Here is an 18549-nt window from a genome sequence, read left to right as displayed (position 1 = left end):
AGCGAAAATAGGCTCTATCTACCAAAGATCCGCAAATAGCCGCCTGCACTGCCAAAGATGAAACATCAAAACTATTCTTAAGCAGAGAGTCCAACCTCCTGTCCTGAACATCTCGAAGAGCTCTTCCTCTGTCAACAGGAACAGTGTTACGCTTTGTAACTGCCGATACCATTGCATCGATCACCGGAACTTTAAGAAGAGTTCTGTCTACTTCTGGTACTGGGTAAAGGTGAGACATAGACCTGGCTGGGCGAAAAGGAGAATCTGGAACTTCCCACTGAGTTTTAATAACATCCCAAATATCCTGATGCATGGGAAAAGTTCTAGCTGAAGATCTAGTGCCTTTAACCAATAAATCAACCTTAAGGACTTCAGGAGTCGAAGGATGTTCTTCAAAATGCAGAGTGGAAGAAACTAAAGAGATGAGCTCTTGTAAATCCTCTATGAAATAGCCTCGCTACAGAAGGATCTTCTCCTTGAGAAAAAGGTACTGAATCAGGATCTACATGAGCCTGATCCTCCCAAACATCCTCCGCTAGTCCTTCCTCGTCTTCTAAGAAAGGCATATCTTGATTTTGGTCAAAAAATAAATCTACCTGGAGGATCACAGCCTCTAGGTTTCTTTGCAGGAAGAACAGAGCCTGATAACTCCCCAGTAACTGCTGCACCTAAACCAACCTTCTTCATCAAAAAGGCCTGGTACATCTGCAGGACAAACTCAGGGGGAAACCCTGCTTCCTGAGTTCCTGCCAACTGTACCAGGGACCTCATCTCTGACTCCCTGTGTGCTCCCGAAGACTGAACAGCTAAAATATCGCCTGCAGGAGAAGCTGCAGCTGGCGACAAGATGGCCGCTTTTCGCGATGAAACCATGGAGTCAGAATCGTTAGCTTTTGCGGAGGCGTCTGAAGAAACTACAACGGACCGAGAAGAAGCAGCAGTCAAAGCCGCCGACGGAGTCGGAGGTGCCGCTGAATCTACAAGCGCCAAACAGTATTTACATGCCCCGCTAGCACCAACTCCTTGACGCTGACAAACCGCACAGCGTTTAAATTTCTCCGCCATAGCGGAGCTAACCCTGAACACCTTGCACCTATTTTTTTTTTTTTAAGCGCTTCACAGGAGCAACCAGAGACAAGAACAAAATAACTTAAAACAACTTGAAATGCTCGTATAAACAACGGGTCACGAACAGAGGACTTATCTTCCTCTAAATTTTTTTTTTTTTTTTAATAGAAACAGCTGAGCTGTACTGAGAGCAAAAAACCTCCACAGAGACAACAGAGCTGCCTGCTCGTTAGGCTTCTGGGGAAATAAAAGATATATCAGGTTTTGTTTTTTTTTTACTTTTAAATAACAGTGGCTGCCTCTCCCAAAGGCAGAACCCTTTCAAAGAAAGAGCAGCCCTTTCCAAAAATAAAGGGAGATGGTGAGGACAAGGGGGAGGAACCCAGGGACACCCGAGTGTGACACCCCAGAGGCAGTAGAGGAAAATAAACTCCTAAGTACCAAACCTGAAAAAGATTCCCAAGGCACAGAAGTAAAAATATTATATTCCTTTATAGAATAAAAGACAGTAAAGAAGAGAGACTAATGGGCTCACGTCCTACCTGCTGGAGACTGAGAAAATACTGAGGCTACTGTCATATGGCCAGGGCTCTCATTGGCTCTCTAGTCTCAGAACTTTCTCAGTCTCCACCTGCTGGTAGGCGTACACAATCCATCATCAGTCCAATCCTGGTCCGGTCCGGAGGGATGCTAAGGAATAGGTCTATAAAATAAAGAGTGAACAGGTACACGTGAATCGTTTGTTTACTCTTTCCAAAAATACTAGAACTAGGGGGTAAGCAATGAAGCTACAAAGTAGTAAATTTAAAAATGAATCAGTGAAAATATTTCTTCACTCGGTATGTAATTAAACTCTGAAATTCATTGCTAGAGAATGTGGTAAAAGCAGTTAGCTTAGTGGGGTTTAAAAAAGGCTTGGCTAGCTTCCTAAAAGAAAAGTCCATAAGCCATTATTAAAATGGACTTGTGAAAATGCACTGCTTATTTCTAGGATAAGCCGCATAAAACATATTGTACTGCTCTGGGATCATGCCAGGTACTTGTAACCTGGATTGGTCACTGTTGGACTTTCAGTCTGTCCTAGCATGGCAGCACTTATATTCATTATCATAGATTTTAGAAGATGTCGACACCAATGAATCCTGAAATTTTCTCTACCACAGTACAAAATACTGCATTAATTGAAACTGATGTGCTATAATCTATGTGTTCCAACATTACAGTTGGCACATTTTCTTCCTTCCAAAAAAAAAATAGCCATGTGGGTGCTACAAGGATGGATAGTAGTTGCATTTGAGAATCTAGATCCTGGAAGGATCTAGATTCTCAAATGCAACTACTATCCATCCTTGTAGCACCCACATGGCTATTTTTTGTTTGTTTGTTTTTTCTTGGAATAAGAAAAAAAAGACAACTCTTCACTCAACAAATGGAAACAACTACAAAGAAAATACAAATACACCATCAGACAGACCAAAAGATCATATTATAAAACTAAAATTGGACCAGGCTACAAGGATACACACAAACTCTTCCAATTCATAAATAATCTACTAAATACTATGCCGATTACTTCTAACAACAATGATACCCCATCAGCAAACAACCTTGCGAATTACTTCAAAGAGAAAATCATAAAGTTACGAACTATGATATCCAGCAACACAATTGATTATGCAAACCTCCTTGAATGTCTAGACCCAATACACGGGGAATATCCAGCAGACCGCTCATGAACCATCTTTGACTTGCTACCGATCGAAAACATTTCTCAATCACTCAAAAAATACGCCAAATCACAATGCAAACTAGACATCTGTCCTAGTATTCTTATAAGATCTGCCCCTCAACAATTCATAATAGACCACACGAGATACCTAAACTACATGCTACAAAATGGTCTCTTCCCAAAGGACAAAGGAAATATACTACTCACTCCACTACCGAAAGACGCAAAGAAAAGTACAAACGACCTAACCAACTATCGCCCAGTAGCATCTATCCCGCTCATAACTAAACTCATGGAAGGCGTAGTAACGAAACAGCTCACTAACCACTAATTCTACATGAATCTCAATCAGGATTTCGATCGAATTACAGCACAGAAACAGTACTAGTAACTTTAATGAACAAATTTAAACAATCGCAACCGGCAATAACATACTTCTCCTACAATTTGACATGTCCAGTGCCTTCGATATAGTCAACCATGGAATACTATTACACATCCTGGAATACTTTGGAGTCGGAGGTAACGTTCTTAATTGGTTTAGAGGATTCCTGACAACAAGATCATACCAAGTAACAACGCAGAGACATCAGTCCCATGGAGACCGGAATGCGGTGTCCCCCAAGGATCCCCCCTCTCACCAACCCTCTTTAACCTGATGATGATACCACTAGCCAAGCTATTAGACAATCAAAAGCTCAACCCAAACATATATGCAGACGATGTCACGATTTACATCCCCATTCAAACATGACCTAAAGGAAATCACCAACAAAATCAACTAAAGCTTCCAAATAATGTACTCCTGGGCGGACGCATTTCAATTAAAACTCAACGCAGAAAAAACACAATGTCTTATAATCACCTCACAACACAATACAAATAAATTCACCACCATATCCACCCCAAACTTTTCCCTCCCCATCTCTAACAACCTGAAAATTCTGGGAGTCACCATTGACCGAAATCTCACACTTGAAAATCACGTGAAAAACACAACTAAGAAAATGTTCCATTCTATGTGGAAACTCAAAAAAAGAGTAAAACCTTTCTTCCCAAGGGCCATTTTTCGGAACCTGGTACAGTCAATGGTATTAAGTCACCTGGACTATTGCAATGCACTTTATGCCGGCTGCAAAGAACAGACCATCAAAAAACTTCAAACAGCCAAAATACCGCAGTTAGACTCATAGTTGGGAAAACAAAATATGAAAGTGCAAAACCCCTACGAAAAATTACACTGGCTCCCACTTAAAGAACGTATCGCATTCAAGACCTGCATGATTGTTCACAAAATCATTTACAGAGATGCCCCAACATACATGCTAGACCTCATGGACCTACCACCCAGAAATGCTAAAAGATCTTCCCATACCTTTCCCCAGCTGCAGAGGACTAAAATACAAACTATCACACGCGACCAGCTGTTCTTATATGAGTACGCAGCTATGGAATTCACTTCCAACTCACCTGAAAACGATAAACAAATTAACTGTCTTCCGCAAATCCCTGAAGACTTACCTCTTTAACAAAGCCGACCACGAGAACCCATAACTAACCATAACACAACACCTACCCAACTTTATTCAAAATGTATCTTTTAACAACTGCTTGACCAAATCCTCTTGCCTTCACTGACTTCTTTGTAACACCAATTGTATTATTTAACCTAGAATGGCGATGCCATAACAGGTCTTTGTAAGCCACATTGAGCCTGCAAATAGGTGGGAAAATGTGGGATACAAGTGCAATAAATAATAATAATAATATAGTTTTGATCCGATTTATTGCGGTTGTCCGTCTATTGCCGGGCCATAAATGATAGTTCAGGACCTTGTTCCAAGCACAGATAATATCAAACATCTGTTGACAGACTAACTTCCCATATACCATCTGTGCCATTTTGGGAGGTTTCTTCTTTTCTTCTTCCATAGTGGAATGTATAAATTTTCACACTGATAATATTTAAATACTAGTTGAGGATTCAGGAAACACTTTCAACAAGACCATTAAAAATACGGATATGATATTTGAAGTTTTTGCTTTTTATAAAATCACGAGGGTCATAGAAAAAGGGTGAAAGTGACTTGTGAGTAATCCAAGGGATACAGCGAATGATAAATACCTGTAGCAGGTGTTCTCCGAGGACAGCAGGCTGATTGTTCTCACGACTGGGTTGACGTCCACGGCAGCCCCCTCCAACCGGAACAAAAATCTCACGGAAGGTCCCGCACGCAGGGCACGCCCACCGCGCAGGCGTGGCCGTCTTCCCGCCCGTGAGCGACCATTCCCGCTCAGTTGAATGACAAGCAAAGGAATGAGGAAAAAACGCAACTCCGAAGGGGAGGAGGGAGGGTAGGTGAGAACAATCAGCCTGCTGTCCTCAGAGAACACCTGCTACAGGTATGTATCATTCGCTTTCTCTGAGGACAAGCAGGCTGCTTGTTCTCATGACTGGGGTATCCCTAGCTCTCAGGCTCACTCAAAACAAGAACCCAGGTCAATTGAACCTCGCAACGGCGAGGGCATAACAGAAATTGACCTACGAAGAACAACTAACTGAGAGTGCAGCCTGAACAGAATAAATCGGGTCCTGGAGGGTGGAGTTGGATTCAAACCCCAAACAGATTCTGCAGCACCGACTGCCCGAACCGACTGTCGCGTCGGGTATCCTGCTGGAGGCAGTAATGTGATGTGAATGTGACCACGTCGCAGCCTTGCAAATCTCTTCAATAGTGGCTGACTTCAAGTGGGCCACTGATGCTCCATAGCTCTAACACTATGAGCCGTGACATGACCCTCAAGAGTCAGCCCAGCCTGGGCGTAAGTGAAGGAAATGCAATCTGCTAGCCAACTGGAAATGGTATGTTTCCCGACAGCGACCGCATTCTTATTGGGGTCGAAAGAAACAAACAATTGGGCGGACTGTCTGTGGGGCTGTGTCCACTCCAGATAGAAGGCCAACGTGTGCAACTGAAGTTCAGCAGGGCGGGTATGCGGTCTGGGAAAGAATGTTGGCAAGACAATTGACTGGTTAAGATGGAACTCCGACACCACCTTTGGCAGGAACTTAGGGTGAGTGCGGAGGACTACTCTGTTATGATGAAATTTAGTATAGGGAGCATGGGCTACCAGGGCTTGAAGCTCACTGACTCTACGAGCTGAAGTAACTGCCACCAAGAAAATGACCTTCCAGGTCAAGTACTTCAGATGGCACGAATTCAGTGGCTCAAAAGGAGGTTTCATCAGCTGGGTGAGGACAACGTTGAGATCCCATGACACTGCAGGAGGCTTGACAGGGGGCCTTGACAAAAGCAAGCCTCTCATGAATTGAACGACTAAAGGCTCTCCAGAGATGGCTTTACCGTCTACACGATAATGGTAAGCACTAATTGCACTAAGGTGATTCCTTACTGAGTTGATCTTGAGACCAGACTCTGATAAGTGTAGAAGGTATTCAAGCAGGTTCTGTGCAGGACAAGAACGAGGTTCTAGGGCCTTGCTCTCACACCAAACGACAAACCTCCTCCACTTGAAAAGGTATCTCTTTTTAGTGGAATCCTTTCTAGAGGCAAGCAAGACACGGGAGACTCCCTCAGACAGACCCAGTGAAACAAAATCTACGCCCTCAACATCCAGGCCGTGAGAGCCAGAGACTGAAGGTTGGGGTGCAGAAGCGCTCCGTCGTTCTGCGAAATGAGAGTTGGAAAACACTCCAATCTCCACGGTTCTTCGAAGGACAACTCCAGAAGAAGAGGGAACCAGATCTGATGGGGCCAAAAAGGCGCGATCAGAATCATGGTGCCGCGGTCTTGCTTGAGCTTCAGTAAGGTCTTCCCCACCAAGGGTAGGGGAGGATATTCATACAGGAGGCCGTTCCCCCAATGGAGGAGAAAGGCATCCGACGCCAGTCTGCAGTGTGCCTGAAGTCTGGAACAGAACTGAGGCAGCTTGTGATTGGTCCGAGAGGCGAAAAGGTCCACCGAGGGGGTGCCCCACTCTCGGAAGATCTTGCGTACCACTCTGGAATGGAGCGACCACTCGTGCGGTTGCATGAATCTGCTCAGCCTGTCGGCTAGACTGTTGTTTACGCCTGCCAGGTATGTGGCTTGGAGAAGCATGCCAAACTGGCGTGCCCAACGCCACATCCTGACGGCTTCCTGACACAGAGGGCGAGATCCGGTGCCTCCCTGCTTGTTGATGTAATACATTGCAACCTGATTGTCTGTCCGAATTTGGATAATTTGGCAGGACAGCCGATCCCTGAAGGCCGTTAGTGCGTTCCAGACCACTCGGAGCTCCAGGAGCTCCCCACCCCAGGCGAGATGCATCCGTCTTCAGCACTTTTGTGGGCTGCGGAATTTGGAATGGGCGTCCCAGAGTCAAATTGGTCCGAATTGTCCACCAGCGCAGTGAATTGCGGCAACTGACGGACAGGCGGATGACATCTTTTAGATTCCTGGTGGCTTGGCACCACTGGGAAGCTAGGGTCCATTGAGCAGATCTCATGTGAAGACGAGCCATGGGAGTCACATGGACTGTAGAGGCCATATGGCCCAGGAATCTCAACATCTGCCGAGCTGTGATCTGCTAAGACGCTCTGGTCTGGGAAGCGAGGGACAGGAGATTCTGAGCTCTCACCTCGGGAAGATAGGCCTGAGCCATCTGTGAATTCAGCAGAGCTCCTATGAATTCCAGAGACTGGACTGGCTAGAGATGGAACTTCAGATAATTTATCACAAACCCCAGCAGCTCCAGAAGTTGAATAGTGCACTGCATGGACCGAAGAGCTCCTGCCTCTGAGGTGCTCTTCACCAGCCAATCGTCGAGATACGGGAACACGTGCACCCCCAGCTTGCGTAGATACGCCGCAACCACCACAAGACACTTAGTGAACACCCGTGGTGCAGAGGCGAGCCCAAAGGGCAGCACACAATACTGAAAGTGACGTGTCCCCAGACGGAATCGGAGATACTGTCTGTGAGCTGGCAGTATCAGGATGTAAGTATAAGCGTCCTTTAAATCCAGGGAACATAGCCAATTGTCTTTTTGAATCATGGGTAGAAGGGTGCCAAGGAAAGTATCCTGAACTTTTCTCAGACCAGATACTTGTTCAGGCCTCAAAGGTCTAGGATGGGGCGCATCCCCCCTGTTTTCTTTTCCACAAGGAAGTACCTGGAATAGAAACCCTGCCCTTCCTGCTCGACCGCATTGGTCCGGCACGGACACTTAGATCGCGGCTATGTTCCCATGGATCCAGTCAAAAGCCCGTCCCCTGCTTTTGCTGTGGAGGCGCAGGGGGCTGCTTAGGCTTATGCTGTTGACGGGAACGAGCGCGCTGGGACTGTCCCTGAGCCTGAGGAGGCCTTCGGGTCGGCTGGGTGTACCTACGCTTGTTGTAGGCGTAGGGTGCAGCCTGCCGGGCCCGGGAAAAACGTCCACCTGCCGAGGTGGATGCTGAAGGTGCCCGGTGGGAGAGCTTGTCGAGAGCGGTTTCCCGCTGGTGCAGTTGGTCCACCAACTTCTCGACCTTCTCACCAAAAATGTTATTCCCCCCGCAAGGGACATCCGCCAGCCGCTGCTGGGTGCGGTTGTCCAGGTCAGAGGCACGCAGCCAGGAGAGTCTGCGCATCACTATACCTTGGGCCGCAGCACGAGATGCCACGTCACAGGTGTCATAAATACCCCTGGACAGGAATTTTCTGCACGCCTTCAGCTGCCTGACCACCTCCTGAAATAGCCTGGACTGCTCCGGGGGGGAGCTTGTCAACCAGGTCCGCCAGTTGCCGCACATTATTCCGCATATGGATGCTCGTGTAGAGCTGGTATGATTGTATTCTGGTCACGAGAGCATGGAAGATTTGTAGGCCTTCCTCCCAAACGAGTCCAGAGTGCGAGACTCCTGCCCAGGGGGCGCCGAGGCGGTATCCCTCAAACTCCGTGCTCTCTTGAGAGCAGAGTCCACGACCGCCGAGTCATGAGGCAATTGAGGCTGCATCAACTCCGGGTCTCAGTGGATTCTGTATTGGGACTCCGCTTTCTTGGGGATGGTGGGATTAGATAATGGCTTCAACCAGTTCCGAAGCAGTGTCTCTTTGAGGACATTGTGCAACGGTACCGTCGAAGACTCTCTAGGTGGTGATAGATAGTCGAGGACTTAGAGAATCTCCGCCCTCAGCTCATCCACAGTAACCACTGGGAAGGGAATGCTGATAGACATATCCCGGCCAAAAGAGGCAAAGGAGAGGCTCTCAGGAGGCGAGAGCTTCCTCTCCGGTGAAGGAGTGGGGTCGGAGGGAAGGCCCACAGACTCCTCGGAGGAGAAATATCTGGGGTCCTCCTCCTCCCCCCACGAGGCCTCCTCCTCGGTGTCGGACATGAGCTCTCTCAACTCAGACCGCAACCGGGCCCGTCTCGACATGCGAGGAACCACGTCCTCGATGATGGCGTCGAGGTGGACTCCCGCGCCAGCGGGGACGAAGCTCCCTCCATCGACGTCCACAGGGATTCCACCTGAGTGGCAGTCGACACCGGTGCCGCAAGCTGCGTCGGTGTCGGAGGCCTCATCACGGGACCAGAGCCCACCGGTGCCTCCAACAACAGCACAGAGGGCGCAAGCACCCCCGGTGCCGGCAGGGTCTGGCACATCAGCCCTTCCAGGATCCTCGGAAGGATGGCTCGGAGGCACTCGTCTAAGCCCGCTGTCGGGAAAGGCAGGGGGGCCGGTGTGGGCATCGGTACTGGAAGCTGCCCGGGTCCAGGAGACGGTACCGAGGTACCTGATGACCTGCACATCGACACCTCTTCGACCGAGGGGGAGCGCTCCTCCCGGCACTGCCGCTTCCTGGGGGTCGAGTCTTCTCTCGATGTCCTGGAGCTGCCAGTCCCATGCGCCGTGGGCGACCGATGACGGTGCTTTTTGGCAGCTTTCTTCCGATGCCCGTCATCGGCGCTCCGCGGAAGAGACGAGGAGGAGGTGGAGTCCCCACGGCCTCGAGGTATCGGATCCAACAGGGTTCGGTCCCGATGGCCCTGAGCAGCGGGAGTTGCCGGGGCAGACTGCCCACGCGGCCGCTCACCACCGTCGCTGGCAGGTCGTCGGGCCAAGGGAACCTGTGCTCCTGGGGTCGATGCCATAGTCGGCGCCGACGCCGTCATCGGTACCGAAGACCCAGCCGTCGACACCGATGCCGTCGAGGTCGACGTCAAAGGGCCAGCGCAAGTTCCAAAAAGACGGTCCCAAAGAACATGCCTCTCCACCTGTGTCCGCTTCCGTAAGCCGAGACACAAGGTGCACGTCTTGGAATTATGCTCCGGCCCGAGGCACTGGAGGCACCAAGCTTATCGGTCTGCGAGATCTGCCGACCGCACCGACCACAGTTTTTGAATCCGCTCGGGACCTTCGAGGACATCGACGGAAAAATCGCGTTGGCGAAATCAAAATCGTCGATAGTGGCGGTGAAAAGCACACCCGAAGAAAGAAAAAGAAATGACCGCGCGGCCACAAGGCCGCGACTAGGCGACCCCGCGACTAAAGAACGACGAAGGAAACCTTTTTTTTTTTTCGGAAACGAAAAAAGCGCAAACGCGCACAACAACAAAATAAAGCGCGAACTAGGCCGCAAACCGATTTTCCGGGGCTGACAAGGAGAGGGACGAAGACACGTCTCTCTCCAGCGCGGAAAGGAAAAAACTGAGCGGGAACGGTCGCACACGGGTGGGAAGACAGCCGCGCATACGCGGTGGGCGTGCCCTGCATGCGGGACCTCCCGCGAGATTTTTGTTCCGGTTGGAGGGGGCTGCCGTGGCCGTCAACCCAGTCGTGAGAACAAGCAGCCTGCTTGTCCTCGGAGAAATGTGTTTACAGAAAGGAGAGGTGGACATATGGAATGGCCTCCCAGTGAAGGATGTACAGATAAGGACAGTGTCTGAATTCAAGAAAGCATGGAACAAGCAACAGAGTATCACTGAAGTGGAAGGATTATACACTTAGTAGCTGGTATAATGGGCAGATTGGACATTCCATATGATTTTTTATTGGACCATGATGGGAAATTAAAGAGAACACATTAGAAAATACTTCATTAAAAAGGATGTGTGTGCATAGACAAACTCCTGGAGAACATGTGATGCAAAATATACTACTAGAATTCAAAGATTGGGACAAGCTCAGAGAAGTGTTGGTGGTGTAGAACAAAACAAAAAAGGTTAATCTGGAGGCCAGACAGGGTAGGCCGTGAAATTACTGCCTGTTGGTATGTTTGTTTCAGTTACAATCTTGTGTTAATTCAAGCCTTTTCTTTTAATCTAAAACTGTGAAAGATGGATTAAACACTTGATTTGCAGGCAACTCAGTGGGCTAGAACCTTGTGCAGTAAAGCAAATCTCTTTCCAACCCTACCCACCACTGCAAAATCCTGAAAAAGCTTACCATCTGCATAGGACTGGGCAGACTCCTCCACCCAAGAAGGTGGGAAAGGGGACCTTGGGGACCTCGAAACTCCGCTCTCCGACACAGGGGTGTTGCTCTTGCGTCCGTAGCTTGAGGCTTCTCTCTCATGCCTGGGGGAGGACGGCATGCTGCCTCCTCCTGGCGGGGACCGCAGGAGGGTACGATCAGGTGAGTTGGCCAGCAGCTCCTTCAGGATGTTGATGGGGGAGATGGTCAGCTCCCAGTTGGTGATGCCGAAATCCCGCAGGTGGGCGCGGGCGTGGCTGGAGAGGCCCGCCCTGGTGTCGAATCCAGCGCCACAGAACTCACACCTCATCAAGCTGAACGTCCCAGGGTCAAAATTTGCCACTGGAAGGAGAAAAGCAGCACAAACGTCATCAAAATCAATCAACATGTATTCCCTACGATAAGAGAGGGGGTGTGTGAGAACGTGTGAAATTTTCTCCCTAACAGAGTCTGTAGCAAATAAGGGCCAGATTTAAAATGGAATGCAGCTGAGGGGGGAAGAGTTGATTATTGTTCTGGTTACACAAAATTTTCTTATTGTTTTGAATGTCAAAAAGGATATTACTAGTGTGTACTTATATCCTGACAAACACTACCTCAGTTCTCGAGGACCACAATCTTGTCAGGTTTTCAAGATTTCCCCAATAAACATGCATGAGATCTATTTGCTTGCACTGCCTTTATTGTATGCAAATAGATCTCGAGCATATTCACTGCGGAAATCCTGAAAACCCCAACCGGGTTGCCCATCCCTGGTATTTATGAATTGACTAGTAAATCAGGCCCGTTTCTGACACAAATGAAATGGGCGCTAGCAAGGTTGTCCTCAAAGTGTGTATGTTTGAGAGACTGTGTGAGTGTGTGTGAGTGAGAGAGACAGAGAGAGAGAGAGAGAGAGAGAGAGAGAGAATGTGCGAGTGTGTGTGTGTGACAGTGAGACTGGGTGCGAGTGTGTATATGAGAGAGTGTGTGTGTGTGAGAATGAGAGTGTGTGCCATGGGCCCCCCTCCCTCCCTCCGAGTTCCAGGGTCTTCCCCCTCCCTCCCTCCGAGTTCCCGGGTGGCCCCCCTCCCTCCCAGTTCTAGGGTCATCGTCCCTCCCTTCCTCCCTCCCTCCCAGTTCCAGGCGCACTCGCTCCAAATTGTAAAAATCATCTTCACACGAAAGCAGCGTTAAAAGGCGTGCAGCCTCGGCCCTTCTCTCTGTGTTAGCTCTGGTCCCGCCCTCATTGCAGAAACAGGAAATGAGGACGGGACCAGAGCTAACAGAGAGAAAAGGGCCGAGCGTGCACGCCTGGGGGCGGCAACCCGGGGGGGGGGGTGGTGTTTCAGCGTGGGCGAGGCCTCATGCTTATGTCGTGCTGTTGGTCAGTGCTGCGGCTGACGTACCCGGAAGTACGTGACGTCGGTTCAGTAGGTGGAGCCTTACAGAGTGCAGGAATGCTTCAGCCACGGAGTCAGCTTCAGAACGTTGGAAGTGCGTTTTATTAGATAGGATAGGATAGGATGTGTATAGCAGTAATCTGTACATCCTGTTAACACTGTACAGAGTTGTATGTTGGATTTTAAAACACTTTTTTTTTTTTTTAAATTGTTGGTTAATCTTATTTGCATATTAGAAATTGTATTTGAAGAGATATCTGTGAATGAGTGATGGGGTACAGCATTCCAAATTAAATATTATGTATCCTTTGATACATTATGTGATATCAGAAAAATGCCCCTGATGTGTCTTGAATCCATTTACTTCATCCAAAAGCATAGTTTCAAACGATCATCTTGAAATAAAATTTCAGGTTGAAAAAAAAAAAAAAAAAAAGAATAGGACGCAGCCAGGGGGAAAAAAAAAAAGTGCATGAAATCTTGCATTTTAGTCTGTTTCAAACAACCATCTTGAAATCAAATTTCAGGTTCAAAAAAAAAAAAAAAAAAAAAGAATGGGACGCAGCCAGGGGGAAAAAGAAGTGCATGAAATCTTGCATTTTATTCTGTTTGCAGAGTTTTAAAACTATGTCTATTTAGTCCGAGGCAGTAAACCAGGAGTGTCCAACTTCGGCTCCCACCCAGTCAGATTTTCAGAATTTCCACAATGAATATGCATGAGATCTAGTCACATACAACGAAGGCAGTGCATGCAAATAGATGTCATACATATCCATTGGGGAAGTCATAAAAAAACCCAACTGGGTTGTGGCCCTCTAGGACTGGAGGTTAGCAACACCTGCTTTCAAGTTTTTGAAGAAACATTTTTTTTTTTTTTAATTATCATAAGTTATTTCAGTGCTTGCATACATTCTATATGCCAACTCGCCTCCCTACCATGTTTAAGGGGGGAGGGGTATTTCACACCCAGCCCTTGAGGACCACCAACCAAACAGGTTTTTAGGATATCTTTAGGGGAATATGCATGACAGATTTGCGGAGGTCATATGCATGACAATTTCTCATATAGGCTAAAACTATTACTCAAAATTTACAGGTGATGAAAGGAAATTAACACTCAATCCGTTTCTAAAATTAATGAATCCCTGCCTTCAGCAGATCAAATTGGAAAAGTATTTCAAACAGAAAATAATTATAAATCAGAACTGTATAGCTCCCCCTCTTCAACTGAGCATTTCCTGAATCACTGTGATCAGTCATCCTCTTGCTTGCAAGCTGACAGAATTTGGTCTGCATTTCATTCTTTTTCAGTGGATCAAGTCAGACAGTTATTATGCAAATATGCCAAATCGCAGTATCTGCTTGACATCTGTCCCAACTATCCGCTTAGGTCAGCCCCACACTGTTTTTTCATTATCTACACTCCTATCTTAATGTTATCCCATTTCCTCTAAGAAGTGGCAATATTACCTTGACTCATATCCCTAAAGATTCCCAAACTGTCATGTCTGTGGTCATGAACCCTCTCAGACTTACCTTATTTCTGGGGGTCAGCTTCTGAGCTGGCTTCTGTCTGTCCTTTCTGAGTTTGTTCTGTCTCTGTGTGCTGGCTGCTTCCAGCGTGGCTCTAATTACTCCACTATACTGCACCTGTGTGTGTTGCCTGACTTAGCTCTGTCTCTGTGTGCTGGCTGCTTCCAGCATGGCTCTGATTGCTCCACTGTGCTGCACCTGTGTATGCTTCAGTATGCTTTCTGCCTGCTTCTTGGTTTGTGCTCCCCTCGCCCTCTGGTGACCAGAACCGGTGGCTGCCATAGACTGTCTTGCTGTCTCTACCCGTTCCAGGCTTCAGCTCAGTCCAGTCCGGATCTTCCAGGCTGCCAGACTTGTCTTTCTTGTTTGTGCCTGCACAGCACCCGTAGCTGCCTTGTGATTGCTGCAGTGAGTCTCAGCTGCTGCTGGGCTTATTAGCCATTTGGAAACTTCTGTGTTTGCCTTTGCTTCGCCTAAGGCCCTGGTTTGTTGGTGCTTGCTGCACTTCTGCCTAGTCCAGTTTATAGTCTGTATTCTTGCCTGTTTTTAGTTTAGTCTTTGTGTAGCTTCTTGTACTGTATTGCTTGTTTCCCAGTCTTGTTTCTTGTTGTTTGTCTTTGTCTAGTTCTTGGTTGCCTGTGTCTCTTGTTCAGTGGCTGCCTGGCAGCTTTCAGTTCTGTCTCCTATCTACCAGTGTTTGTTCCCTGTTTCAGTGGCTGCTTGCAGCTTTCAGTTCTGTCCCTTGTCTGTCTGAGAGTCCTAGTCTAGTATTCTGCCTAGCCTCCCTGTGCGCTCTAGTCCCTGAGTGTATCCTGCTGGTATCCAGTTCCGGCCCAGTCCGGCAAGTCCTGCCGGCCACCTGTACCCAGGGGCTCAACTCCTGAGGAATGGTGGTCAAGTGCAGGTGAAGTCTAGCTGGCCTTATCCCTGTGTGAGGTGGTTTTGCCTGCCACTGCCGCTCCTCGGCAGTGCCCAAGGGCTCACAAACCTAGTTCCTGCTTTGGAAAACGTGACACAAACAAGCATTGTTTCCAATTACAGTCCTGTAGCCTCAATCCCACTATTTGTCAAGGTCATGGAAGGCCTTGGTCTCACAACAACTAATGGAATATCTCAAACTCCATTCCATTCTGCACAAATCACAATCTGGATTTAGACCTTCCTACAGCACCGAAACTGTTCTTACCACTCTCTTAGCCAGCTTCAGATGGGAGCTCAGTATTGGTAATAAAATGATAGTATTCCAATTCGATATGTCTAGCGCATTCGATACTGTCGATCAGAATATTCTCTTACATATTCTTGACCATTATGGTATTTGTGGTGCTGTCCATGATTGGTTCTCAGGATTTCTGAAATCTAGATCATACCGTTAACAATTAGGCACTCCCTCTTCATCCTTGCTTTCTAGTTGTGGAGTACCGTAGGGTTCTCCCTCGTCTCCCATCTTATTTAACATCATAATGATTCCTCTTGGTAATCTACTTGAGAGCAACGGTCTTTCTACTTTTATTTATGCTGATATTATTATTTATATCCCATTTTCCAAAACTCTTATAATATCATTAACAAAAATCAGATTAGGTATCACATTAACTGAATCCTGGGTTTCTAATTTTAACTTGAAACATAATACTGAGAAGACTACATTTTTATTAATAACAAATTCTTATCTGACCATTCGCAAAGATTTTACAATTGATAATATAACATATACTCTTGTATCCTCAATGAAAATCTTGGGGGTTACAATTGATCAGTTTTTATCCTTAGAAAGTCAAGTTTCGAATGTTGTCTCCAGTTTCTTCCATTTGCATTGAAAACTAAAGAGACTGCGATCATTTTTTACAAGACCAGTCTTCCGTACTTTAACTCAATCTCTTGTTCTAGCAAAACAACCCCCCCACCACCACCACCACCAGACTACTGTAATTCCATCTTTGCTGGCATTAAATGCGGTCTACTCAGTGCTATTATTTAGTTCCTTATATTTCACTTCTTCCTGATGCCCCACTGAATTTGCCACTATCACTTCCTATATATTATTTTTATGATGTATTCTTTAAATGTAACTAATTTTTTTAATGTTTCTATGTAAGCCACGTCGAACCTGAGTTTCACTTGGGCAAATGTGGGATAGAAATGCCAATAAATAAATATGCATATACACTAGGGATATCCTGAAAACCTGAGCCATGGCAGCCCTCAGACCGAGAGTAAACACCATCACCTTAGTTCACATCAGCAGGCTTTGTTGTCTACTTTGACCGAGGCCAAACTGACAGTGGCAAGGCTGCAAACATTTGCTCTGTATGCGTGAATTAAGATTCTTTGGAATTTGCTAGCAGAAGCTTCTTCTCTTTCAGAAAAAGAAAAAAATAAATCCACCTGAAGGCTTAGTTATAACAATCAGGCAATTGCGTAACTTCTCTTGTCCTTAATTTTTAGGCAAGGCACTTGTTCTCTAGGTATTAGGGAAGGCTGAAATAGTTGAGATGAGGTAAAAATGCATAATTCTGTATGTTTTTGTACATTATATGATTTGGTTGATTTTGACTTGATTTATGAGTTTTATGCAAATGTAGGCTCTGTTTTAGTTCATGATGTAATTGTAATGTTGGTGCTTATTAATCTAACTCCCTTTGATGATTCATGAAAGGTGAGGAGTGACCTCGGTAAACAGGAAAAATCCTAAGGCAAAAAAAAAAAAAAAAAATGCCCAAATTGCACCGCGTGCAACTGCAAGGGGCACGTCACGGGCACGTCACCTAGAAACATCCGCAATGTGAAGAATACTTGGACACGCCCACTGACACCCTGAAATTGAGATGACGTTAGTGACCTTGCAAAAGCAGCTTTGTGCTAGCGATGCCCTATAATTTAGCACAGATTTCTAGAACTGCTCCCTTAGAGATTGGCTTAACTTTAGGTACGGTAGTTACTATAACCTTGTGTGTCCAGTTTCTGAGATGCTGCATGGTTTCCGATCTGACGAAGAAGGGCAACCTTCGAAAGCTAATCAAGAAATGTATTAAGTTATGTCCAATAAAAAGGTATCATCTTATTTTCTTTTCCATGTTTTATTTTGTTTGATTTCTATTGATAACCTTAAGAGTGGACTAACACGGCTAACACACTCCTCTACTTGAGATGCTGCATGGAAATGCAGGCAATAGCTTTCTTCCGGAATCACCGTTGCTGTTAAGTAATGAGTTATATTGTATGGCTTAGCCCAATATTTACATTGTGCTTGTTATTTTTGAAGGCCCACTATGACCAAAAATTTGGCACAGCAGGCTATATTTGATCTAAACAAATATATCCCCTGATGCTATACCAGTGTCCCTATACAGGCCTGGACCACCCCACACCTTGCAACCACCTTCTGAGGTGGCAAAAAAGTGAAAAAGGAAAAAAAAAAAATAGAATAAAAAATATTAGAAATGGTGTACATACTACCTTTTTTCTTCTTCTTTGAAAGGAAAATTTTTGTTCTATAGCTTTCACTTCTTCTGCAGAGATGAAGTGCCGGACATTGTAGTTCACACCCACCCTGTTTCAAAATGGCCCCTCACGTGATTGGCTAGGCCAATCCCATTGTGAAACCTGTCAGGGCAGTATGGGCATTTTCTCTCTTCGTTCCTCAGGATGAGGGAGTCTGGGTCCAGGAGATCATCTGGGATCAAGGAGCCTTCCAGCTGGGAATCACGAAGAGGAAGTCCATTGGAAAATTCTCGTCCAGCAAAAAAATCCCTTGAAGGAGTTGCTGCTGCTGATGCTGCAGCTACCTTTCTTTTGAAGAGTTTGCCATAATGAGTTTTTGCTCTCTGGCGAAGGTTGAGAGTCTTGAGGAGAACAATGGGGACCATGTTCCGAAGTTGGTGCTGCTGCCGCTTGGAAATGGTGAAAGCGTCAGCTGACCTTAAATGGTCCCTGAAAGCAACTCTTCAACATCTAAAGCAGACTGAGGAAACTATAAACCTTTTAGAGCGAACTATCGTCTTGGAACGGTCTACATCCGAATAGACAGTATGGCCCTTCTCTCAGGTTCCCATGGTTATTTTCTGAAGACCCAGCCACGCCAAACATCCACCAGCGTGCCCTGTGGCTTATTCCGATTCTCACCACTAGGTCCTCTAAGATGAGCCAAACTTCTTTTCTTCATTTTCAACCCCATTTGTGAAGAGTAGTTTTTGCTGGGTTAAGTAGGATTCACTCCCACTTCTTCTTGGAGCCATACAATGCCCGTTTCCTTGCCTGAAACTTGGGAGTCTGCTGGTCTTCTTACTTGGCTCATTTTTCCTCTCGTCTCTGGTGACCTATAGAGAAGCCACGCTTAGGCTCATAGTGGGCTGGGCTGTTTTGCTGGGGGCGGGGAC

The 18549-nt window shown here is 46.6% G+C and overlaps 1 protein-coding gene across 1 annotated transcript in view; it reads right to left on the bottom strand.

Annotated features, from left to right (window-relative positions):
- Positions 1-12101, bottom strand: part of WIZ (WIZ zinc finger) — a 121537-nt gene extending 109436 nt beyond the window's left edge. Inside the window, 1 exon segment of the mRNA XM_030197173.1 lies at positions 11229-12101. Within this exon segment, the coding sequence (XP_030053033.1) occupies positions 11229-11643 (415 nt within the window). The 5' untranslated portion in view covers positions 11644-12101.
- Between the last annotated feature and the right edge of the window lie 6448 nt (positions 12102-18549).

The sequence above is a fragment of the Microcaecilia unicolor genome, chromosome 3, assembly GCF_901765095.1.
Source record: "Microcaecilia unicolor chromosome 3, aMicUni1.1, whole genome shotgun sequence".
NCBI classification, from domain to species: Eukaryota; Metazoa; Chordata; class Amphibia; order Gymnophiona; family Siphonopidae; genus Microcaecilia; species Microcaecilia unicolor.
Note: the sequence above shows the minus strand (reverse complement) of the source record. Positions and strands in the feature narration are given on the sequence as shown.